Source organism: Pteropus medius, unplaced genomic scaffold (genome assembly GCF_902729225.1).
Source record: "Pteropus medius unplaced genomic scaffold, Ma_sr-lr_union100, whole genome shotgun sequence".
In the NCBI taxonomy this organism is placed as follows: Eukaryota; Metazoa; Chordata; class Mammalia; order Chiroptera; family Pteropodidae; genus Pteropus; species Pteropus medius.
In genome coordinates, this window is record NW_024340692.1 from 5,441,039 (window position 1) to 5,468,961 (window position 27,923).

Here is a 27,923-nt window from a genome sequence, read left to right on the forward strand (position 1 = left end):
TAGGGATGTAGCAATAGGAGACCATTATCCTGTGACAATATACTGTTTCATTGACATTATCTCACAAATGTAATTGGTCCATTACTAAATAGAGGTTTTGTTACTGATCAATTTCACGTGATTTTCAAAACCATTAAGATAATAAATATTCCATCATAGTAATTTCATTGACAAAATGTTCTTTTTTTTCTTCATTTACATTTGTTAGAGGAAAAATATAGATTTCGGTTGAACTTAAACACTACAATTTATACCCGTTTTGACTACTTTTCCATTAAGAGAAATGGAATATCGTGCAGTGTAATCATATTTGCATTGAGCTGCTGAACTAATGACCTTAAAATTTTCGTGATTTTTTTTCTCTATCACACTAAACCACATCAAATCATAATTGTTTCTAAGCAATTAGTTTACCACCTCAATTTAATGATTTTATTTGAAATAAGTTCCAGATCATTTCTAGGACTTTCCTGTAAATCCACTAAAGTAGCACATCAGTTAAATCAACCCTAACCGTTACCAGCGTAGATAATAACAGCATTAGTAACAACAGGAACCTTGAGATGTCTTATACCATAAATGTTTCTAAATGCATGGCTTTTCCCCAAATGTTCTCCTCTAAAAACTCATCTGTAATCTTGTTAAATTAGAACTCTTCCAGTATCTTTCTGACTTTTACAGTTAAGGTTACGGTATTGATTTTATTTTATAGTCCATGGCTCTCAGATGCTTAACACTAATAAGCCTCTGTAGCCAAGAGGTTTTCCCCAAAGACATGGTGAATAGCAGCTATTTACCTATGCCAATATTTAATAAGCAACTAAAATATACTCCAAAGCCTGTATAATTGTTTGGTGTTTTTTCTTCTTTCAAATTAGGTTTTCTGGCTTTACTCAAGACACTTTATCATTGTTTGTTAAAATGAAATTGCTTAATGGGCAAAAGCATTTTGAAGTGTTTTTAAAAAGCAGTTTTCATTTATTCGGTATTCACTCTTTTAGTGCTGTTCTTCATCATTCAAAGGATTTTTTTTTTAATGTCTCAGGAAGGTGTTTGTGAGCTTCAAAGGGGTTTAAGTTTTAACTTTGTAGTGGGTGTAGGTGTTGCCTGGAGAATTTTTTTTTTTTTTATAGAGATGTGATAAATAGAGGCTTGTAGTAACATGCTACTTACTGTGCTTGAGTTGGAATACACTATAGAGAGAGACTTAAATTATCACAAACATTTTAAGTTGATGAAGAATACAATACTATGTTCAAGTATAATTAAGATTAAGTAACTCAATGATAAAGTAAGAATTTTCATTCTTTTAAACATGAAAACTATTATACTTTCTCCTTTAAAAAAGCCTGATTTCATTTTTTAAAAGCTTGAGATGTAATTGAAGATTATATGGTACCCCCTCCTAATGTAGCTTGCCATTTCTCCAGTTATTTTAGAGTATGATAAATGTAAATGTATATCTGTATATAGAGATAGTTCTTAACATGGCAGCTAATTATTTTTTGAATCATCTGGTATCATCACCAAACTACTGTAGTGGGATTAACTCCATATGTCTTGTCATAACATTCAGAGCTTTTCGTTAACTTGGAGTGTGTGGGAAGACTTAGTCGCATTTGCCACACAATCATAAAATTTTATATCCAGAGGAGTCCTTAGAAACAGATATTCAGATATCCTTTTTTTCTTCACTTGTATTCTCAAAAACACATTGTTTTTGCTGTTAGCTAACTAAATTGCAGATGTTACCTTTAAGCTTTTCATTGAACGCTTTTGCAGCATCCAATTCCTAAGACCAATGGGAGGTATTTCCTTCTCAGTATAATGTCTGGCACAGTAACAAGACCCAATATTGTCCACCCATCACTGAGGATTATTTATAAAAATTGTATGTATATCTACCTACAGGCAATATTTTCTTCCCCCAAAATATGTATTTTACAATTTCTTTTTATTACAAAGTAAGACTTATTTGTGGGGGATTTGGCAAAACAAACTGTCGAATATAATAAGAAAATAAAAACCACCTATAATTCAGTCACATAGATGTAACCTTGTTAATATTTAGCTGTATTATATGATAATCTATTTTCAATGTTTTTTTTTCTATGAATTTCCTATTCATGTTTTTTTGTACTAAATTGGGCTTAGATGACATATGCTATTTTGTAAATTATTTTCTTTTTTTATCTTTCATTTATAATATAATAGCACTTTGCCATGTCATTTAATTTCCACTTTCTAATGACTACATACTATGCCACCCCAATGGCTATACTATAAATTTTTAAGTATCTGTTTTGCTCATGGATGTTTAGGTAGTTTCCAAGTTTTTATATGATGAATAAAGATACAGTGAACATCACTGCATACAAATCTTTATGCTTAAATCTGTTTAGTTTGTTCCTGTCTCATTCTGTTCATTGTCCCCAGTGCCTAGTATACTGCCTGACACAATGTCACCAAGTAGATGCTCAATGAAATTTTGTTAAAGAAATAAGTTTCTCCTATAGAATTACTGAGTTAAATGGTATATCCATTTCTAAGGCTTTTGCTAAATATTGGCACAGAATCCACAAAAGTCTTATCAATTTACAATTCAACTAGCAGTGCTCCACTGTCATCTGTAATATTTACACATGGCTCTAGAAGCAATTTTGAAATGTGTCCTCTGAAATATATTTAAATAACAGTGTCTCTGTGGCCTTGTAACTAACCATGCACCTCTTTTTTTGTCATTTATATTTCATTTAAACCATTGGGCATCATACCATATCTTTTCTCCCCATGAACCAGGACAACTTCCATTTTATTGTAAAGGAAAATGGGGAAATGCAGATGGTATCTCAGGGACTGTGCAAAGTTTTCAAGTAAAAGTATAGCCTACTTTCTTCCTCCTTCAGGACACACACTTCCTCAAGTACTTCCCCGCCATCAGTCCTTGATCTATAGCTGGAACTAAAGTAAGAGTCAGTGTGGTTCTCCACAGGGACACCTATAGAAATAAATACATCAAAGCTTTGGGCTGAGATCTTCTAGGCTTGATAATTGTAGTATTTTATATAACATTTATACAGTTATAAATAACCTCTAACTTTCCTCTTTTCAATACGATTTATCCCAAGACAAAAATGGGAACAGAAATCTGGGTCTCTTTTAGCATTCAGCTGGCAGAGCATCTTCCCTGTCTTCTCCTTGTTCTCTGGGCACAGGGCCCAAGCTGTTTCCTTGTCTCAAGGCTGACTCTGGATTTATGGGTTGAAGTAAAAGTATCAGATTTCTTGCTCTTGAACTCGTCCTACACACTAGATTTGGTAGCTTTTTGTTTATTTTAAATAGTATTATTATTTTATGCAGACAATTCATTTATTTTTTCATGTTGTCTTCAAGTTTCCACCCCAACATTTCAGTAGAAAGCAGAAATTCCCCAGTGCAGCTAACGTTTGTTTTTTACTGTCAGTGTTTTGTTTTGCTTGACAGAGTTTTAATGGAGTAATGGATGTGTTGACCACATTTGCCTTCTTCTAACAATGAGTTTGGTGTCTGTCTCTGGAGAGCTTTTCTATGTCCAGAGTTTTTACAAATCTATAAAACTTTTTTAAACTATAAAAATCTTAAAGCCTGTGAAAAATAAACCTAGAAAACAATAAGTAGTAACTTAGTAAGACTTGTCAGGATAATATAATCTTCTCAAATCCTGGTGAATGGACTGTCTCTAAGCTAAATGTTCTCTCAAATGCACTTTTGCTCTTTGATCTGTATCACACTCATACCAAAGGGTCAAAGATAGTTTTCATTGCACCTTGAGTTTTCTTCTGCTCAAATTAATCCAGTAACATCTGTTCGGCAGCTTGATAATGTAAAAAATAGATAATTTTAAGAATAACTATAGCTCTATAAGCACTTAGTAATAAAAGATACCTTAACAAATATTGGAAAATAAGAGAAGTCAGCAAATGGTGACTCGTACCTATATGTGTTAATTTAGACTTGCTTGCAAGTATAGCATGTAAAGAAGAAATACAGCATAGACATGAATATGTAAAAGGATTGAACTTCTAAAATATTTCGAGGCAATTCATTTCTTTTTTAAGTAGATGGAAATAGGTTTTTCTAAATCATAGGCATGGCGTAGTTAATATATTTTAATTTAGTGTTATGCTGTGCTGAAATAATGACGTCTAAAAATTCAAGAATTCTTGTGTGTTCTTACATAATTGATTTGAAATAGTTGTGTACCATGAGTGTCATTGTAGGGGAGAAGAGTAGAAAAAAATTTTTAAAGAAATGACATGTTTTCTATGTAGGCTATAGAAATCCGAGTTGTAACCTTAATCTATTCAAGCATATTGGAAAAGCTAACATATTGCTCTACTATATGTGAAAAAGGAGCAGGTGTCCCAGACAGGCAGGTGTTAAGGTGGCTGTTTGAGCTTGCCCTAGATCACTAGTTGACTTCAGTGAAGTTCTACTAACAGGTGTCTAACTGATTGGAGAGCCATGTGACATTTATCCTGGGAGCGGCTTGGATGACAGGCTGCTACAGACTGAGGAAGGGGTCTTTGCTTTGATGAAGAAATTGCCAAAACTCATGTCTCATTAGTGTTTCCTAAGGTTCTTTGGAAGTGAACAACAGTTTAATTAAGGGCTGACGTAAACACGTTTCTGCACACTTTCCCTGCAGCATTTTATCACATTAGAATTGATCAAAATTGTTGCCTTGGGCTGACTTGAACAGATATACATCTGGAGCACCATTTGTGCAAGCTGCCGATGAGTCGAGTACATAACGCTGTGTTACACAGCAACACTCTTCCTTTGTAGATGAAATTACCTTGCTGGGAGATGAGTTGATCTAACTCTTTATTTGCTTAAGCCTTTATCTCTTTGAAGCGATGCTGTGAAATGAATGACACATCAGGGCTGAGGATGTATGTAAGTCATAATGCCAAAAAAAAATTATAGCATAGCTAGTAAAAAATATGTGATAACTTGATTTTGCAAAATACTTATTTAAAAGTATGCTTAAGTCTGAGTGAATCTTAGCTTATATGAGTAGCCCACTTGAACTTTATCTTACATGGTGACTTTTTATTATGAATTTAACTATATAATTGGTTTCTAAAGCCATAACTAACTGTCCAATTATAACTCTAAACATATGTGTAGACACTGAGGCATAACACTGTCAATTTCAATGTTTCTTTTTTTAGATCGGCCTCCCTAATCTTCTGTCTTTAGAATGCTTCCTATAATCTAATATTATCACAATTGCAATTATTTAATGAATTTTTACATTTAATGTCTGTTGTCTCTGCTGAACAGTAAGCATCACCAGGACAGGGAACATGTGGTCTTATTTAACATCTTGAACTTTGTGCCTCGCCATAGTTTCTCACAGTTATTAGAATGCTCTACGTTCACTTACTTCTCATTGGGTGGTATCAATTCAGGCAACCTGCATTTTAACGTATACTGACTATGGTTATTTTGCTTATCCTACGTTACAACTTATCATTCCCCGATACAGCTTCTTTAATATGCAAGAGATTCTAAAACTGCCTAGACACAGTGTCTGCTCTACCTCTTCTATCGTCTTTCAATCCTGGATTTCTAAAAATTCTCTTCCTCAGTAGCATGTTCTTCCAGCCTCCACATATTTTTGTGTCTTTGATTAAATTATCTTCTGTAGGAGGTAAGCCATTAGTAAACTTAAAAAAAATGCATGTGTGTGTATGTGTAATGCTATGGATAAAAGAAATACAAAATAATAATGAAAATCCATCAAGTAACATAAGACACCAACATAAGATCGTTCAGGCAATGTCGATCTCCAGAGTTCCTAGGAAGGATTAATTATGAAGAAAATAAAGCAAGTTGGTTCAATGGATAAAATATTGCTCCATAGATGGAATAAGAAGGTAAAGAGACATATAATATTCTAGTACAAGGGACTGTCATATACAAGGAAAGGCACAGAGTTAGAAACACATTCCTCTTGGTTCCCTCCTCCCCAGGGAGGCCATAGGCAAAGTTGCTTAGTGAAAGTTTAAATAAAATGGAATAAGGAAAAAATTTATAAAAACGTGGTGCCATGGTAGATTGTAAAATGAAGAAGACACCATTTGAAGGAGATGATTTCGATTACTGTTTTTATTATGAACCACAATGAGGAAGGCCTGGGAAGGAAACTAGATCGGAAAGTCTTGATTCAACCAGGTACAAGTGAAGAGGGCCTAGTGGAAGCTACAAGAACAGAACAAGGAAATGGAGCTGCTGGAAAGTTTCCCTTCTACAATGAATTCATTTATAAACTGTTGCTTTCTAGATCATATTTAAATTTCTTTGTCTGATTTCAAGCCCTCCCTGTCTTTGGCTTCTTTCTCATCAGCCACCAGCAAATCCTGCCTCCTCCTCACCAACAGAAACACCACCTAATCCTTTTCTTATCATCTTCCTTACCTCTCTCTTCAACTTTTTTATTTCACGTATTATTCAACTTATACATTATTATGTATGCGTTATTATTCAACTTATTATATATTATTCAGCTTTATTATTATTTAACTTATTTTAACTTAATATTGTTATGTATTATTCTTCCTGCTTGAGGAACAATAGATTGTGAAAAGTGTGACATTTGTTTTTCTTCACAGAAAGGTCACTTAAAACCATCTCTCCAATATATTCGTTCCTCAAGCATTTTTTTTTTCTGTAGCTTATGAGTGCATTAAAAATAGAAGCAATATAATTTTTCAGTTTGGCATGAGGTCCATCAGACTGCAGACATTCAAAATAAAATTAAAATCAAAACAATATTAGTTTGATTCATGATTAAATATAATAGTTAGAAACTCTACCCTTACTTCTGCCAGATAATTAACCTTTCATTTTTATTCCCTCTCTACTCCAGAAATGTTTTTTTTATTTTCTTTGGGAAAGGTGGTTTACTTTGTGTCCTCCTAAGTACTTAGTATAGTGTCACACACATGCTTTGTACCAATATATCTTTATTGATTAATGGGCCCAAGTTAATTTCATTTAATGAGAAAACAGAGGCAATTAAGCTTACTTTCTAATACTACCGTTCTTTATGTGTTTTTGAAGAAGTTCGTTTCAGTATGTCCAGTGGATCTTCCAATTCTTATTTTTACTATTGAGTTAATTTTGTTGTTTGAAGAAGAGACAGTTCTTGGTTCCTTTTACAACTTGAAGAGTAAATTTTATTCTCTTTCTGTTGTAGTGGCGTTTATAATTTTTTTGGTGTGTTTTGAACGTGAAGGTGCATGTCGAAAAGAGAACCTGAAAAATAAATGGGCCTATAATGATTACCTGATAAAGCCAAGTATATCATTTTGACTGAAAAAAAATGCAAAGGCTTTATTTCTCAAAAATTAGAAAATCACCTATATTATCAAACTTCTGTACAAACACCCTTGATTTATGTACCCTTTACAAAAAGAGACTCATGTAAGTTTGGCTGGGTTTAATGAAAATTCTGAAATAGTTACAGTAGTTGCAATAGCCTTGATTGATCTCCAGAAGTGCCATAACTAGAATGACACTTACTCTGCTTCCCAAGCTCTGGTCATATTTAATTGTTTTTAAATGATGTACAGTAAATGCTTTATTATTTATACTAGAGAGTCTTTAGAAACTGATTTACACAGATTAATTTTATTTGAAATTTATATTTAAGCACAAGTAAAGCATAATAGTGTCAATAGAAAGTTAACCAGTTTCTTTTTCTAAGTTTTTTTTTTTTAATTAAAAATTTGGGAGGGAAACCTGCCACATCATCTATAAAGTAAGAGATGGAATAGAAAGGTTTTTTTTTGTACCTCTACCAATCTATATGATTAATAATCTATGATTAACTTCCATCAGCTCAAAATCTATATTTTGCAGTATTACTTTCTAAAATCACATCACTCTTAAGTGAAATTAAGTATTATTTTTGGCATTTTGAAGGAAACTTAGCTGAAATGAACGTCCTTTTGTTTATTTTTAAATGGTTTTAACGTTTTCTCTCTCTCTTTTTTTATAATGGCATTAATAGCTATGGGTTCATTAATAATTTTTTTTTGAGAAAGATATAAGGAAATGATTCACTGACTCATCCAAGTCCTGATAGGTTAGTGATAGTCACCTTATAGCTACAAACACAGCTGTCATTTTTTGTAGACTGTGACGTCTCCTGTCTTTATCCATTTTTTAATTGCCAACGTGCTGTAAACACATTTAATTTTATTGAATTCTTTATCAAAAATGAGGTAATTTTTCTAATGGTAAAACATAATGATTACTCGTTTCTTATATTAATAGGATTAAACATAATGATAACTAGTTTCATAATATTAATGAAGTCTTTTTCATATCAAAAATTCTTAATTAAAAATGCACATTGATATATATTTTATGTATGATAAAATTTTGGTTTGTTTCTTTTCATAAAAAAATTTTTAGAGATATAAACTAAAATATTTATAGGTGAAATTATATGATGCTTAGGATTCGCTTCAAAGGAATACATGAGGAGGGAGTGTAGATGAGGTAATGATGAAATAAGATTGACTATGAATTGATAATTGATGAAGTTAGGTGGTGAGTACATGAGTATCAATTACTATTCTACTTGTGTATAAATTTAAAATTTTAGTAATAAAAATATAAATTGTATAGCTCATGATTTTTTGAACACTTTACTATACATTTGTGAACCTTCATAAAAATCAGCATTACTCAGTGTATCAAAAATAGTGTGCATCCCTCTCTTACCAACTGAAGTTTTCTCCTGATTTCTCTATTTGAATTAACTGCATGGTGCCATTTTTCAGTCATCCAAGATGATGACCTTCTACATCAGTGATTGATTGAATCAAATTAATTCTGTTTACTGCCTTAGCTCTATCTCTACCCTAATTCCAAGTTCTTGTGATCTGTCTTTGGGCAGTATTAAATATTTATGGAATTAATGAATGATTGAATAAATAAATGCAGCCCTGAATATGTCTTCTATTATAGCACTTTTTACACAGTTTTTGTAATGCCTTTCACTTGTCTGTATGCCCTTACTAGATTTTAAGCTTTATAGCTGTTGAAACTAAATCTAGTTCACTCTTATGTCCTCAGCAACTAGCACAGTGTTTGCATAAATTAGACCTTCAATTAATATTTGTGGAATGAATATATTTATTAATATACCTTCTTAAGTGGTCTCGATGGTTGCTCTCTCCATTTTGGCTAATTCATCCTCCATGCATTTTATGGAGGGATTGCTCTAAACTGTAAATGTGATCCTGGTTCACCCATCAATAGCATTTTTTCATAGGATCAGCATTCAGACATTTATACACAACATCCATGGCCCCATATCACGTGGGTCCTGCCAGCTGCTTGCTTCCTTTATCTCTCTCTGTACTTTCCCACTCCACAGATAATTTGTACTACTTGCATATTTTATGGCCCTCTTTTTTGGAACATTTCCTCTCTCTGGGAATGTCATCCACATCCACATTTTAAACATAGCACCAATGGGGGCACCTTCCTTAACCTGGGGAGGCTGAGGTGATCACTGCCCCTGTGCAGAGAGGCTGGAGAAATAGAAGCAAACACCACAACGCCTCTGCTCTCAACACACGTCCTCCTTCTTGACTGTTGACCACCATTTTCCTACCATTTTCCTTTTCACTGACAGTGCGTATCCCTACAGCAGCAATTACTTTTTATTTTTCTTAACATCTTCACTCTCTCCAGCAAATATTTGCAGATGAGAAAACAAGTAATGAGTTTTCCATAAAAGACGTTAAACCAATGATATACTTACCAGTTTACCAAAAGGTGGTTTCTCACATTTGCACTTGATTTTCTTCTATTGTTTTCCACAGTATAGTCAGCAGGTCAAAGACAAACCCCTGAATTGTGTAAATCTAACAATGAAATGCTGTGGTAAAAAAGACATTGATGTGAACCAAGGGGCCAACAGAAATGTGATACTTTGTTTTTCAGAAGTTCAAGATTTATTTAGTAGTAGAATTATTCTGATGATAGTTTTAATGAAGCGATAGAGATTGTTTCTGATACATATTTCAAAGCTCCAACATAGCTGGAACTTTGACTTTCAATATATATTTTGTAAAAGAGCCAAAATTGCAAACGTAATAAAATGTTGGAAAATGAGATCTCTTATTATGTTAATGTGAACTTTATAGTTTGAGAAAGTCACAAAGCTTGGGTTTATTCCTCTTCCTTTGCAGATATGTCTTCACCGACTACTATGAAGAAGCCTGAAAAGCCATTGTTCAGCTCTACATCTCCACAGGATTCTTCTCCAAGGTTGAGCACTTTCCCCCAGCACCATCATCCCGGAATACCTGGAGTTGCACACAGCGGTGAGGAGTTTCAGGCATAAGAGGAGAAGCTTCCTTCTTGTTTGCAGAGCCCAAACTCTCAGAGATGGAGTAAAAGTTTTTTTTATAGCTGTGGTGACCATATTTTCTCAGCCAAAGGAGAAGAGGTCATAATCTGATCAAATATTTTCTTCATGTCAATATGTGAAAAAAGATTTTCAAAGCTATACAATTAAATAACATTTATATATGCATTTTCAAATTGCCGTTATTGGAAAGACTGCAATCACAAGAAATTAGAAAACATGTGACACATAGTTAACTATAGCTTCAGGGGTGTTCCTAATTCTATATAGTTAACCAAGAGAAGGATGTAATTTCAGTATGTTGCTGAGTTTAGAGTATTTCCAGAGGCATTAAGATATACAGACACTATTTCTGTACATGTTATTTTCTATACAAAAACTATTATTTATTTGGGAGTGAAATTAACCAGAAAATATAAAAGGTACTTTTCTTTGACAATTGTTTTACATAGACAAATTTTTCCTGTGGGCTAATATACTTGATGTTATATTTAATAATTTAAATAGGAAAAAGAATCCAGTATTTCACATTTGTACTTTAAAAAATAATTAATATTAAATTCTCTTCCAAAAATTAAAAATAAGCTATAAATAATAAGCAATATAAATAATAAGCACTATCCCTCAAGGGTTTGTGTACAGATATGAGTGAATACCATGATTCAATTGAGCTGAAATTCAGAGCACTTTGACACAAAGTGAAAAGATGCCCAATTTAACTTATGTGTTTGTATTTCTTTAAATTATACTTTCGAAAGTATATACATCTTAAATAAAGTGAAATCTTAATAAGGACTTTTAAGAAACATGTAATTGTTCTCTGCAATGCACTCCTTTAATGGATAATGTGTAAATTTCAGTGTGTGGGAAGAGTATATGAGGCATTTGTTTAAATTGTGTGTTCTGGTGCCTCTCACCCCTAGAGGTCCTCATCTGGTAGGTCTGTGGTTAGGCCCAGGAATCTGCATTGTAATAACAATCCAGAAGATTCTGAGTGCCCTGGACATTCTTTGGGGAAGATAAACAATATTCCTTAAAAGTTTTTTTTTTTTTTTACACATAATTACAAAATTGGAGATAAATTATTCCAGATGATTTTCATTTAAAGGTCATGGAAAGAATTTATTTTTTCATATTGTTTGCTAGATTGTCTCATAAAACATTAAATATTTATCATACATGATTTCCTATGGTTTTGATAGAAATATTAAATAGAAACATATTTAATCTTTACTTCTACATATACTGGTTGGTACTCTTAATTTGTACTTAATGTTTCCCTCAACATTATAGAGAGAATGATCATGCAGTTATAATTTTCCCCATTTTTCAAACTTAAGAATTATATTTCAGAAACTAAATAATAAATTGAGGTCATGCTAATGTGGCAAAATTATAGTACAATTAAACATTGCCCACATTGCATATGTTTTATGTATTATTTCCTTTATAAAAATATGTGATTTATGTGATTTAATATGCCATATGAAAGTTTAAATTCACATTTCTGTGGATTTTATTCTTGGTCTTGTCTTAATAATATCTTTTAAGTTACATATAGTAAAAGTTGGAGTAGGAAGAAAAATAGTTAAAGAATAGAGCTTTTTTTGGTTATGAAAGGAACATTTTTATTAGTTGAAAGTTTCCAGGCTCTGTGTTCAAATTGTAAATTAACAAGGATCAGGCCATTATTTAGGACATTGTTGTTTCTTAATTACTGGCTTTTATTCTAAACAACTGCTAGCTAGGATATATAGAGAAAATATTTATTTGAAATTGGATTACACTTCTGTTTTGAATTTTGGTAGAAAATTGTGGGTCCCCTGCTCTCTAATTAATGTTGTAACTTGGTCTGGAGTTATGAGACAAAGACTTTCTAATCAAAGGGTGTGTTTTGATGGAGAATAACTTTGCTTAAATAAATGTTTTGTGAAGTATTGGCTTAACCTATGAAAGAGAAACCTTGTTTTTTAGTCATTCATAGATCTAGAGAGCAAGATTATTAGTTCCCTAGAGTGTGGGTTAAGTCTATGTGTGCTTAGCAGTACTGGCATTGAAAATAAAAGACTAATTGATATTTTAGGAGAGTTTGGTTAAATCATTGGGAAAAAGTGAATAGCTTTCGGTTTTATAGTTTCACGGCATTCTTTAGGGTCAGTAAGGAGCATTAAAGAAAACAGCTAACAAGCCGATCTTTCCTTTTCTATCTTATGCAGTCATCTCAACTCGAACTCCACCTCCACCCTCACCGTTGCCATTTCCAACACAAGCTATTCTTCCTCCAGCCCCATCGAGCTACTTTTCTCATCCAACAATCAGATATCCTCCCCACCTGAATCCTCAGGATACTCTGAAGAACTATGTACCTTCTTATGATCCATCCAGTCCGCAAACCAGCCAGGTAAAAATGAGAGAGAAAATAAGATTAGAGCCTAAGGGAGATGGAACAGGTCTAACTTTAAGAAATGGAGCTTACTCAGACAGTATGTCTGGCAGAACATCAAGCTTTTGAAATCCATCTTCAGGAAGTGTCTTGGTGACTCAATAGATTTTTATTTAAAGGTGGCTGAATGACAGGTAGGAAGTGTGTTGCCCCAATGGGGCACATTTGTGAAGATGTTTTTGGTTTGATGTTTTTAGATTTTTATTGACTGAAGAGAAAGTTTATGCAGAAGGTACATTGACAAAAACGCTCTGAGCTGGAGTTCACACCTCTGAAATACCTGGCTTGACACATAGACAAAGTGCTTATTTCAGGCAAGAGCAAGGTATGCGCTAAAATAAACACACACAAAAGAACTTACAGTTGTATTTATAGACTAACAATTAGGTATTAAAATAAGCTTTGGTAATGTAAACATTCTCAATGTTTGATGACTACTTGAATATTCTTTGCACAGACATGACTACATTTAATAATGAGTGACAGTACCAGAAGTGTCTTTTTTTTTTTTGGTAAACATTGGTTCTAGGGATTCATTGTGTAAGTGTAGTGACTCATGTGCCCTTTTCACTCCCTAAACATGTGGTTTCTTCCATGGAGAGGTCACTTCATTAGGGATTTGATATAAGAGGATTTTCCACAGTCAAGTAGACAGTCTTTGTGCCAAAGCTGTGTCTATCAATAATCGTAATGTCCGAAATCTGTAATATAATTCTGAGCTTATGGTCTGGTATTTGTCTTTGCTGCTTTACTTCCAAGACTCCTTATTATATCTCTTATAGTTCTGAGAGATTTTCGTAAACATTCTGTTACTGATGTTCAGTTAGCATATTAATTTAGAATTAACAAAGAAAGATGTGGGGAGAGAAAACCCTTTGGCCTTAATTTGAAGCAAAATGGTTCTTTCTGAATGTTTTATTTTAAATAGCATGTTGGGCAACCATTCGGGTTACTTAAAAAGTTACCTGTAGTTTTAGTTCCATTGACTAATAATACTAAGCTAAATACACCAATCTTGAACTTGAAGTTAAACTATATTTTAGAAGAAAATGTCCAAATGGTCTAGCACTTTTAATGACTGTAATGCTACTTACAAGTAAAACAATGGGGTGTTACTACATCAATTTGATAATAAAATTTGCTGTCAGAGCATAGATTCGAAAGTCTCAGTTCCTCAGAGCATTCTGCTAGACTCAGCTGGGAACAGTGCATACAAGGTCTGATTTTAATTTGTGTAGAATTTCCATGAATAACAAAGTCTAATTAAGACATCCATTAAAAGTCCTTAACGTTAATTCAGTGTGGAAAATCTTAGAGTTCCATTGGATTTTTTTTTTAAACTGATGTCTTAATTAGGCACTGTTAGGGGAAAAATTATGCAAATTAAAATCAGGCCCTTAATGTTACTCATTTCTTTAATTATTCAGTACTTTTTTTTTTACATATATTTCAATTTCTTTATAAGTTAAGAGGCTGTATTAGGTGGTAATCTGCCTATATTGTCCTAAGTTTTTCTTCATATTTTCAACATAAAGATCCAACTTCTAAGAGAAGCATCGTACTCTCATCTCAATTAAAAAAAAAAAATTCCCTCTTAGAATTTTGTATAATAGGAGCAATGAACTAAGTAGGATAATCCTTTCCTAATGCTGTTCAACTTCATCTTCAGATGAGATGTCTTTTCATATCTACAGTATGGAAGTTCATCTATTAAAAGTGTTAAAAGAGAGGCTTTTTAAAGTAGCTTCACCTGTTTGAACTAGTAGAAAACTGAAAAGAAATAACCCTCTCATTCTTGTGACCCTGCGTTTCAGGAAAGTTGACTGTATTGGCTTGGGTTTTCTTTATGTCACTTCTGTTATTTTTTAAAACTGAAACATCTGGTGGTTCATGTTGATTCAGTTCCAGTAGACAAAGCTTGCAGAATGGTAATATATTTTGTCACAGCACTTCTTAACATTATTGTCATTCATCTTCTGTCCCATGCTCTCAGGTAGGTACTGTTAAATTGTTGTGGTGAACACAGTATACAGAAATGCTTTTTTACCACCGAATGTTCCACCAATGATAAAATGAGATCAGTCCTTTTTCTTTCTTTCTTCTTCTTCTTTTTTTTTTTTTAGTTTCATGGATTTAATACAAAATATATTTTAAAAGATAAAAGGAAGATGTAGGTGAAGAGATTTATAAGGCAAAGTTCCAAACGGTCCTGAGTGCAGGTGCTTCTCTCCCCAGGGTGTTAGGGTATGTCACCCTTCAAGCACATGAATGTGTTCACCAACTTAGAAGGTCTCTGAACCCCTTTGGTTAGAGGTTTTATTTATTTATTTATTTACTTACTTACTTACTTACTTATTTTTTTATGGTGACATTGGTTAATGAAATCCAGTAAGTTTCAGGTGTACAATTTAAAAGTAAAGCAAATATATATATGCATTGTGTGTTCACCTCCCATAGTTAGATATCTTTCACTACATATTTGACCCCTTTTACCCCAGAGATCAGTCCTTTTTCTTGAGTGAGACATATAAAACAGTCTTTTGCAATATTCAAGTAACCAGAAGTTGATGATCTGCTTCAGAAACAGACTTGTTCCCTTTGAAAGGAAAAATGGTATACTGAGGGTTTTTGAGCAACATTATATCTGCTTTCATTTTTAACTCCACTTCACACCCATTAATTTGCATTTCGAAATGAGACTCTTGATATTCAGCTTTTTAGCTCTAAAAATGGGGGGAAAAATAAGTACTTGTACACCTGTAGTCAACTGTTTCTTCCCAATATCCTCCAGCGCTGCACTGATTTTGATTGTTAAGTTAAGCAACTGAAATGCCTTGTCTTCGCCATAGCAATTTAGAGATTAATTACATTGCTGCTGCACCGATTAGAGTGAGACAGTCATGCTATTTAATGGAATATTTTAAATAAAATTAGTTTAAAGATATAACTCTCATAGGCTTCTGTAGGGGGAAATTCTGGTCAATTTTCCTGACATAAAGTTAAATATTTAAAATTACTCATGAAGAATAGTCAGGATATTCAAGAAGTCCATTTTCTTTACAGAAGAAATATTGTGGCCTCTGAGGAACCCAACCAAAGCCTTAGTTCATGTCTCTAAGTTACTGTATTTAAGTATTATCAGCCATTTCTCTTTTTCTCTAAAGAAATGTCTACTTTTAACTTCTGTGCAGGTATGTAGATAAATATTCTGCTTCGTTGCTTCTATGCTTTTAGCAATGCTGATTATAAAGACTAAATATTTGTGGAGAATATCCTCACAGCAAATTGTTATGTACACCATGCAGTGGAGAATTCCAACACGAGTGTTAATTAAAAATAGCATTCTCTGTCTAGAAAAAATACATTCAAGTATTTCTTCAAACAGTGCACCCTTAGGATTTTGTCTCCTGCCATGGATACTATTTTTGTACCCGGGGCTAAAACTCAGATAATAATATCTTTTCTATCATTGCCCAGGGGATTTTATCTGTTAATTCCCACAAATGTCAACAATAAATGTTTTGTGTAACTCTCCGTGCCCAACAGTGGAAGAGTAACTCAGGTAACAGAGTGTATTTGATTGCCCTCTGTTTGACTTCAGCACATTTTAATTTACTTTGGAAATCTTTTATTTGTAGATGTAAAGTCAGAGACCTAGTTCAGCATTTTATATCATTGTATGGATCTGAAATTTTAAATGCTTTAAATATCATTCTATCTGCTTGTATTAGTAGATTGTCAATAGTTGAGTAGAGATCCTAGAATCTAAATTGCCTGGTGTGTATATCTGAGTGTACCTATGTGTGAACAAGAGCTGGAGGTTTTGTATGCAGGTTGGGCCTTGACTATAAATGATGGAAATTATTCAGTTTGATGTGTTTGATTGCCTAGATATTCTTGTCTTCCTTGTGTCAATGACATCATCATTTAGGTAAAAAAATTGTTTTCTGAAAGCCAAAACTGACTATAGAAAATGAAGACCAGAGAAGAAGCACTGGTTCTTGTTCTCACTAGCTCAGTAATGACTTCCATTTTAGCCTTGAGCTACGCATTTAGGTATTCGCTTGAGCTTTCTGGCCTACTAAATGAAAGGATCATTTCTACCTGCCCATGGAGTACTGTAAAGACAGTTAACCGATATAAAGTGCTTTGAAGGTAAAGACTTTCTTTTAAATGCTGCTGCTTTGTATTACTACTAACCATTGACTGACCTCTCTGACTCAGACTTGAGAGGGCCTGTGTGGCAGTTACGCACAGTGTGCAGGGTCCACTTGGCTGAGTATGCTGAGTGGAGTTTTTGGACAAGATGACTGCCTTTTGGATTGTTTCACCCGGCATTCTGTTTTTGTTTTGTAGCCTAACAGCAGTGGTCAAGTAGTAGGGAAAGTGCCTGGCCATTTCACTCCTGTCTTGGCACCCTCTCCCCATCCCAGTGCAGTGCGACCTGTGACCCTGACCATGACAGATACTAAACCCATCACTACATCCACTGAAGGTGAGGCAGCTTCACCTACAGCAACCAGTAAGTATTTCTGTAGGAAATGAGAAATGTCCATCAAAGGCACCATTGGATATCTGATCCAAGGTGGAAAACATGGCAATTTTTCCAGCTACCCAACCAGATGGAGATTTCTCATTTATGTGGAACCAGCAGGCATGTATGTGGCCTGGCTATCACATGCTCTCTCTTATCAAATTTCAATCAGTGCATCTTATTTGAAAAGGGAGAAGCGTAATTGTTTGAGTAAACAGCTATAACAAAAATAATAAGTCATGCCTGCTTGTTCAAGGTATACACTGAAAATGCACTGAATAACCTAACGCAGTATACAAGGTTTTTATATCATCCCAAAGAGAGATTAGATAATTGTTACTTATCGGAACATTCCTATAGGAATCAAGTCCCTTCGCATGGCAGACTGAATCAGTGCCTCCTCTGTAAGATAATTGCATGTTTACATTACTGTAGGTTATGTCATTGTAAAAACAGTCACACAGTGTTGGGTGCAGAAAACATCTTAAATGTAGTATTAGGCACATGTAAGCAACCTGCTCTTTCTTTGTCTTCAACTTAAAATTTTTTTTTTTTATTATTTTTCCTATCATAGTACCTCAGGTACTATGCTTTTAGCATGGCCATAACATTTTAAATGTCAGTTATTTAGCCAGTGAACTTACACAGCACATACCAATAACTCAAATGATTCCTTTGTTTCTTAGTGTAGAATAATCATAAGTACACAAGGAATTATTACACAATTTTTCAATTAGCTTCATCCAGACTACCAGCTTCCTAGCGCTGGAGCCAGTATGCATAGATTGGTAGATTAGAATGGATAAAGTTTCAGTCAGGAGGAATTAGCATGCTCCTTCTCAGTTATACATACTATATCTTAAATTCAGAGCTTCTATTTTTTTACCTAGAGCAAGAAAATCCCCATGTTCTGCAAATTCCTATATGAAATTACGGAGCCAATTGGAACCACCACTGGCTCTTTCTCTGCCATTAGAAAGATGCTCTTTTTGTGTGTGTGTGTGGCTTCTGAAAACCTAGGAGGAAACCCTACAAGAAAAATGGACAATACTTTGAGTATACAGTGAATTCAGCATTTCTTTCTCACAATTCATGAGGCCTCAGAGACTAAGAAGTCCATATAGGCTCGTAATTCCCATCAATAATCATTAAATGCTAAGTAACTGGTTTGTTGGTAGAGGATCCATCACTAGTGAACATTTTCTTGAATGCACAGATGGATGAGACAGCCAAGAAAGACTAAAAATTATTTTGTTCTAAAGATTAGCTATGCATATTACAGTCATTGAAATACTATACATTCAAATTTTAAAAGTGGATGTCTTGGCACCTTCGAACAAACAAGTCAGCAATTTAAATAAAAGAAAAGGAAGCAAAGATTTTTTTTGAAGTATTTGGAAGACTATCACAGGAGAAATGATCAAAACCAAGTTCCAGAAACTTCTGGTACCTACTCGTATAGTGTTATTAACAGGAGAGAGTCAAGGGAAGATCAGACCCAAGTGATCGCAGCTCACTTATGGGAGTACAGTCAGCCTGTCTGCTAATTAATTGTTCTTATATTCACATACAGGTTGATCAAAAAGGAATCTGATTTGACTAATAAAATTATAAAATATTTAAAAGATGGCTGCATCAGTTCATTTTCCATTCTTGCATTAAATACAGTGAGTCATTTTTCTTTCCTCGAAACAAACTTGTAGCTCCAGCTTCCTAGGTACCACTGACAGTGAGAATTGGTAAGTCAGTACAATTAAAGATAACATAGAGATCAGGGAAACCTTTTTCTCATGGTCGAAAAGAAGTAGCACAGACTTGCCACCTACTCTGTAAGGATGAGGCTCTTCTCCAGCTGTCCATGCTATGCTTTGAATTCCAGAAGCCCAGAGATTGAATAGGAGCCACTGGTTGCCCTTGCTTGAACCCTTTATTCAGGAATAATTAAAAGGTGAATTGTGAGCATCTTCACTGTCTTAAAAAGTTAACCTAAAAAAGCCTCGATAGATCAAATTCTGCAGTCCTTCAGATTGAACATGGCAGAATTAATATATTGATTTTTAAAAAGCCTTTTTAAAATTAATGTCCTGATTTCTTGTTAATCTGATGGTTTTAAACCAAACATTTTAGTTTTTGTCAGACCTGTAAATATAACATAAATGGTTAAAATTTAGTTTTTCTGTTTATTCCAATATGAAACAATGGAATTGGCTAGTGTTGGGAAGATACATTAGTTCTTTCCTTGTAAAAAGAAACAAAATTCTTTAGGAATAGGGAGATGTTTTTTGTTGTTGTTTTTGAAAAACTCACCCTCTACCAAAAAGCACTTATACAAAGAGTACTTGCAAGGTGAGACAGTAATAATTCAAGGAGTGTTCACCGTATCTATTTCCTACCTGGTGGCCATGTGTTTAAAAGTTGCCATTAATTCCCCAGGCCATTCACAAGAAATTGATTTTTTATGCTTATGGAAAAGAAATAATTTTTTGTTCCAAAAACATTTCTATCAAACTTAAGGTCATTTTCACATTAAATAAAATACTGAGCTAATTTATTCTATATGATATAATAATAAGAATAGGCTTCTCCTTATGTTAGTAATATTAGATTTTCTTTCTAGTAAGACTTTTAAGTAAGACATTTTTCATCCTTTATTATCAAGCACATCTGTTTAAATCCAATCATTAAAAGCTTTCACTTTTTCCTGATAGACTTTCAGTCTGCTTTTACATTTAGACTCACAGACCATCATTTATTATTCCATTATTAGATAATTAATATCTGATAAAAAAAAAATACAACTAGGAAAAGAGTCCTTCTATTTAGCCAGTCCTTGGTATTCCTGCAAGACTAACTGGAGCACATAAGTGTGAGATGCTACACCAAACAATGGGATATGATTCACTGAATAGATTTTTGGGGAGGGGGATAAATTGGTTGATTTGAAATCAACTACCATTCCGTTTATATCACTCAGTGTTCACTCAGACAAAACAGAAGAAAAATAGAGACTTTTTTTTGGTTCCAAGTCCCACTTCTCTGGGTTTCTTTTACGTGGACAGGGTATTCAATCTGATAGTTCACAATTTTTATCTTTGTTTTTGTTCTTCCTTAATCAGCCTACACAGCCTCAGGCACATCTCAAGCCAATCGATATGTGGGACTAAGCCCAAGAGACCCATCCTTCCTACATCAGCAACAGGTGGGCAAGTTTCACCCAGGTGTGATGGTGTAGCCACGCTTTCGCATTGGTGCTTTTCTCCATGCTGCCTCTCAGATCTGGACTCAGAACGGGGCTCACGGGGCTTCTGAGAAAGAAATCGATCATTTCATTTTCCAGAATATTTTCTCATTTATCTTTTGTTTCTTGCCTCTCTGAACAGGGTTTCTCTCATTGGCTCAAGACCTTTTCCACCTCTGTAACATTATATATCGATGGCATTCATGAATAACAGTATGTCAGCCAAAGAGTATGTTTCTGTCTTATTGGCTGTTGAGAACTTAATAGCCTATAGCTTCCAAAGAAAAAAAATTGAAAACTGATTTAAAAGCCAATTAGAGTAGAAGCAGTACACAATTTGTGTTTTTGAGCTTTCATATTTTCCAGATGTTTTACTCCCCATTTTTGTATTTTAGTCCAAGAAGATGAGTTACGAAGCTAAAATCTCATGCGACACATCATTCCTATTTTAATAGGTTTAAATTGGTTTACTGATTTTAGATGTGATAAAACACTTTTTTTTGTTCTGCTTTCTTACATCATTTATGTTTCAAGTAGCATTTTAAATTTCACATCTCATTAATGCCGTAAATTTAATGCAAATGAAGTGTTTACCCAGACTGTGAAAATATACAGCCAGGATTAATGGTGGCTTATAAACAAATTAGCCACAGTGAAAAGCATGGACCATACCAATACAGAAATCCCACGATTCCAGTTACAGGATGACAGAAATAATTTTAACCACTTCAGAATTTAAATATATTTTATGATGCATATGTTTGCTGCACTCAAGTTTTGATAGCAGAGCGATTTGAAATTAACAGTGTGCAAAATATTACATAGGGAAAAATAGGCTATAATGAATAAGAAAGAGCTGGTATTAACTAACTTGCTCTTCATTTATAACATAAGTTGTATGTGCATATGTGTGAGCTTTTACATACGTAGTAAGCCCACATAGTTACTCATGCCAGCTTCTTTTGCTATAGACCTGTCCACCTAGCTTATGCTATTGTTCTCATCTTTACTGTGCTTCACGTGTAATTCTCCAGTTCAACCCTGTTGCAGACCAAGGTGGCAGACTGCATGTATTAAAGGTCACCACATGCAGAGTTCAGAGAAAATCATAAGATGATAGCTTATTCAAGATACTTGACGTTTTGCCAGGTTTAAAAAAAGCAAAACGAAACAAAACAAAAGAGTGAGAACTAACTGAAAACATCTGTACATAGTTATGAAAATACCAAGTAATAATTAGTGGTTTTGCCAGCCATTGGCTTTTCAACATAATTCTCTGGAATGTTGCTTTTTTCACCTCTAAAATTGCTATAATATGAAATGTGTTATAATTACTATAATATGGTTCTATTTGACAAATGTATATGTTCATTGTGTTTTTGAAAAACTTATTCAAGATTTATAGGTTTTAGAGACTTGTTCTTTTAAAAATTATTCCACATATTTTCATAAATAGTTTTGTCATGGGATTTACATTATTCTTTATGACACTTCTCTAATTCCAGTTAATTTTTAATTCATAGAAACATGCCTTCATTATTTAAACCTTTAGACCCAAACACATTCAGAATATTATAACCAATTCCATGTATTTAAAAGCAATCTTTCCCTTCCTCTGTCCTAATCTATGAAAGCTTTAATTTTTTTATTTATCACTTATGACAAACGAAACCTCAGGTAATTATGATCACAAAACTTCATTATATAAAAGTTACTTCCCGTTTCACATATCGAAGGATAAATCAAGAAAATTTAGCTAGCATCATGAAAACATGAATCTTAACATAGATAGGATTCTAAGCCCATTTTAATTGAAAAAAAGTACATATATATATATATATATATATATATATATATATATATATATATATATGAGTTCCGGAACTTTTTTCATCAAAGACCAGAAGACCAGAACTTGTTTTTTAAGTGGACAGTGTCAAGTAAGACCCTTTACAATATAAATATGATTTGTTTGATCAAATGTGATTGATATTTATAAAATATATAATGTGCATTGATCCTTGGAAGAAAAAACTATATAAGCTTCATAACTAAAATTTTAATGTTCAATTTTAAATGCCATGCAGGCAGATAATTTGTCCTCTATATAATGAAAGTGTTAGTGCTACTTTTTGAATTGAAGAAGCCCAATATGCTAAATTCATAATGAGCTACAATTTTGAGGCATGCAGAAAATGAATGTATATGCATATCATACTATATATGTATATTACTAAACTAAGGCTCCAGTTAAGAGTTTATTTTATTCTTTTAAATTTTAAAAAGCATCATAGAGATGAAGTTTTATGTTTATTATCCAGGAACAGAGGGAGAGAAATAGTCTAAATGACTTTAGTAGAGTAAAGGTTATTCTTTTCGACTGCAGAAATGAGATTGATTTACTGCGTCCTTTCATTACTTTACAAAGATTTAAAAGAGACCACTTTTCTAGCAGCAGGTTCTAAATGCATTTGATTTAAAGTACTCAATGATGAATGAGTACTTTAAACAAAAAGACAACCAACTGGGAGAGGATATTCTGGGAGAATATATTCGCTTATAATACATCTGATAAGAGGTTAATATCCAAAATATATAAAGAACTCATATTACTCAACAACAACAAAACAAACAATCCAATTAAAAAATGGGCAGAAGATCTGAACAGATACTTCTCCAAAGAGGAAATACAGATGGCCAATAGACATGAAAAGATGCTCAAGGTCACTAATCATCAGAGAAATGCAAATTAACACCACAACGAGATATCACCTCACACTTGTCAGAATGGCTATCATCAATAAATCAAAGAACAAGTGTTGGAGAGGATGTGGAGAAAAAAGAAACCTCATACACTGTTGGTGAGATTGCAAATTGGTACAGCTACTATGGAAAACAGTCTGGAGGTTTCTCATAAAATTAAAAACGTATATACCTTTTGACCTAGCAATTGTAATTCTGGATATTTATCCAAAGAAAACCAAAACAATAATTCATAAAGATTTATGCACCTCAGTGTTCATGGCAGCACAATTTATAATAGGCCATATATGGAAGCAACCTAAATGCCTATCAACAGACTATGGATAAAGAAATTATGGTTCATATATACAATGGAATATTATTCAGCCATTAAAAAAAATGAAATCCTACCATTTGCACCGACATGGATGGTCCTAGAGGTTATTATGCTGAATGAAATAAGTCAGAGAAATATAAATACCATATGATTTCACTTATATGCGGAATCTAAGGAACAAAAAGAACAAACTAATCAAAAACAGACTCACAAATATAGAGGAAAATGTGGTGATGACCACAAGGGAGGGGGTTTAGGGAGCTGGGAGAATGGGGTGAAGGGTTAAAGAAGTACAAATTAGTAGTTGATAGATGGTCATGGAGATGGGGAGCACAGTATAGGGAATGCAGTTAGCATTAATACAATGGCAAGGTGGGAAACCAGAGGAGAGAAAGAGCAATTAGGGAGATCATTTTATAAACTATATAAATGTCTGACCAATGTACTGTATACTTGAAACTAATCAAATAAATTTAAATAAATAAATAAATAAAATAAAATTTAAAAAATAACAATAGATACCTTTTAATGACAGAAAAAATGTGATAAAATCAAATGCAGTTAAGGTTATAAGGATATCACCATATCTTTTTTTTCCCTATGTAAATTTGATAGAAATTTGGCTTTTTTTGTAGGGAATATCCAATATTCCCTCTGGCAATATTGCAATGGAAACTCAAAAGTATTTTTATATATTTCATCTAGAAATTTACTATCAGTAATTTGTTCTAAATAAATAATTCAAAAAATAAAAATTAAATGGACAAATATAAAAAAATTTTGAATGAAATGGAAAATCAAGGAGTTCATGAAATAAAGGTAATCAATCATTTTATATTAGCTAGGAGAAATTCAAAATTAGAAAGGCGATAGTTTTAGTCTGAGAGGGTTCTTTTAAACATTCCCTTAGCCTTCAATATACATGACCTCTTAAGAATAAATATTATCACCAGGTACATTCTTCAGTTCATTGGCAGCTGCTTTATAAAGATTTATCCTTTTAGGTTATGAAAAATATTGGTGTGCATTGTTGAGTGCTGTTTTTATTTTAGAAAAGAACTTTAATATACCCTATGTAAATTAGAGTTAATAACTAATTTTAAATTGTTGAATAATTTTGACTATCATAAAAATCTTTCCACAAAATGACACTAAAGCAGAGCTTCCAATGTAATCATTTCTAACACACAAGGATATTGACATTCTTAAATCGAGATGGAAAATATTAAAATTAACCCTGTGTTCCACTTGTAAGTGTATTCATATTTGCAAATCTGAATACTAAAAGTATATGCTGCCATATCCATTAACTTGGTACACATGCAGTTGTTATTAATAAGTATACATCTCCATGTTCCTTTTTATAATGGTCATTACTGATTTAAACTGGTGACTAACTGCCTTGAAATACTAGTTTTTTTCAGACACAGGAATTTCACTTATTATTGTAAATATATCTCATTTGAATCTAAAAAATAAAATCACATAATCATGAAGAATATTTCAAAAAGATTCATATAAACCAGTTAATAATTTGCCATTAAAAAAATTCTGTCTAATGAGTCATAATAATCAACTCATGCCAGCTGATCAGGACTTTAAAATTTTCCTTTTCTTTTAACACAATCTCTAATGTTTTTCAAGGTTTGTAACTAGATTGTCTTTGGGATGATTGTCTTATTTAATGCACCCACTGTTGGCATGTGGGAAATTAAAATTAGAACTTCAATCAGAGCTTTATTCTTCTTTAACTTTTCTGTTGGAAGATGGTGTGATGGCTTGAAGAACTCGTGGGTCCTGCCTTGGCAAACTGAACTGTTTAGTCTCTGCTGAGAAATGTCTTTTTTATGATTTGGAACTTTTCCTGAGGTGTCAATGACCTCCTCTCTGACATAATCTTATAAAAGTTTCATAAAATGTGGTGGTTCTTTTTCTCCCTATATTTCATGCACACACTATGCACATTCATTATGATAAGCAATGAAGGAACTACATTTCTCAAGTTTTGTCTCTCCTTGAGATAGGGGGAACTATATAGCAGAGTGATGGATGTCGTTAGAAAATACAGAAATTAGTTTACAATCCAGTCTAACAACTGCAGTATAAATGGCAAATATGAGACAATTTTGACAATATTCCAGCTAAGGAAGTAGTTAGCCTCTTAATGAATTAGCTAAATCGCAGGCCTTCTTTCTTTGCTATCGTAGAAAATTTGGTAAGATAAGAGGGTCTAGTTAACTTGATTATCACCATTTTATTTGAGTGTAAGGTCATAGTAAAAACATAAATCCTTACTATTACACATCAATACAACATATTTAAAAAAACTTACTGCAAGTTAATAAAAGTTGGTAGCTAAGAAATCTTGTTTGAAAGTAAAAGATTGCTATTTGAACCAGCTATTGAAATGTATATTAACCTTTGATATAGAGTTAAAATTTTTGATGGAAAAATGGGAAGTCACTTTTGCTTTTCTTAAGTGAGACAACAAAGTAAGCTCTAGTTTATAAGATATAAAGCTGATTTTCATAATCTCGAAATTATAATCTCCTGACTATATATACTACTTATTATCAGAGCTAATGAATGAATAGCCTGACCAACTCAGGTCCTTGTATTACTGATCACAACTGCATGGATTTTATTGAGCTTCAGCATGTTATATTTCTTGCATGACTATATAATGCTATTATTTCAATTTCAATTTCTGGGCTACTTTTTATCAAAATATTTTAATTTTGAAAGTAGATTTTGAAAGTACTTTTGATTACGCTGAAAATTTCTTTTACACCAAATGACCTTTTTAAGAAATTGTCTCTGTAGGATTTTTTAAATTAAAATACTAATTGAAATCTCTTTATAGCATTTGTCCTAGCAAATGAAATGGCAAAGCCAAAGCTAGGTACCTTAAAACCACTGGAAAGGTAGTTTTTTTTTATTAGAGGCAAGCAATTGAAAGGACACAAGTGGACTATCAACAAACTTTTCAATAAAGCCAGGAAGCAGGCTATCAACACTTGGGCTGTTCTTATTGTGTCTGTTATCATAATTGACAGCTTGACGCAAAACCCTATCATATGACTTCTGGGTAGGTATGTAAATGGATAAGAGGTCACTTTTCACATAAGCTGGTTGGAAAGGAAACACATTTAAAGGAAGTTTTAGTCAAAATAATGGTTATGCAAATGTTTAGCTTTTTGGCTAGTTCTTAAAAAAATAACAACCACCTTCCATGGTCTGTTTTTTATCATTCATTCATTTATTCAGTAGTTTACTTTTACTGGTTATCAAAGTCTAATATCCAGATAAACTATTATAATTAGTGTAAAAATAAAATTGTTTACTGAAACCTCAAATTTCAATCAAGAAAATCACAAAGGAAAACTTGTCTTCTTTTCTGAAAGTATGAACTTTAAAAGATCTAAGTCGAATCAGGGAAGTAAAGGAAATTCTGAGGGTTATGATTAAAGACATTGTAGCTTTAAATATTCTTGGGCTGTGCATGAAGGATAGGGTAGGAAAAGAACAATGACAGGCAAACTGGTGTCCTGAGTGAAAACCAGCGATTAGGAGTCAGGAGGTTTGATGTTAGTACTGACACAAACAAGGCATGTCAAACCTTGGACAAGTCCTTAAACCTTGCTGTCCTACGTCCTTATTTTGAAAAGGAAAATGAAGAGGTTGAACTACTCAATCTTTAAGTTCCCTTGAAACCTTAAACTTTACAAGGTAAAGTAGCCTCCATATATATTAAAAAAAAACCTTTTTATTTTCTAATACTTACAATTTATGTACAGTAATGTTTATTTAGTTCATGAACTTTGCATACCCATTTTTTATTCTCCCATGCTAATTAACTTAAACATCAAGAAGCATGGGTTTGAGAAATTAACATTAGAAGTAGCTATAAGATACCAGGATGATCTTGAGTATCTTTTTTGTTAAAGATGTGTTTATATGTCCCACACATAACATGATTGTATTCTGACCATTTTACTTGTTTAGTAAGGCTACGTCTTATTCATTCAGAGGCCATCTTATTTGCTCCGTGGCAAGTAATTAATAATAGTAATAAAATAAAATTCCACTAATCTAAGAGTTAAGAGGAAAGCATGAATATTGGAATGTTAATCTCTTTTAAGCACCTTCCCAATGTACCCTCACCCCCCTAAAACCTATTCTCTTGAGGCT

General features: G+C 33.1%; 1 protein-coding gene across 8 annotated transcripts in view; it reads left to right on the forward strand.

The window, feature by feature from the left end:
• Nucleotides 1–27,923, forward strand: part of NFIB (nuclear factor I B) — a 219,381-nt gene that overhangs the window by 166,285 nt on the left and 25,173 nt on the right. For 3 of the 8 annotated variants that reach the window (XM_039876522.1, XM_039876390.1, XM_039876535.1), the window contains exons 7-10: nucleotides 10,260–10,394; nucleotides 12,655–12,839; nucleotides 17,238–17,403; nucleotides 20,532–20,614. In XM_039876522.1, the coding sequence (XP_039732456.1) occupies nucleotides 10,260–10,394; nucleotides 12,655–12,839; nucleotides 17,238–17,403; nucleotides 20,532–20,614 (569 nt within the window). The remainder of the gene's footprint in view (nucleotides 1–10,259; nucleotides 10,395–12,654; nucleotides 12,840–17,237; nucleotides 17,404–20,531; nucleotides 20,615–27,923) is intronic. The other 5 variants (XM_039876675.1, XM_039876452.1, XM_039876744.1 and 2 more) reach the window with 3 other exon arrangements.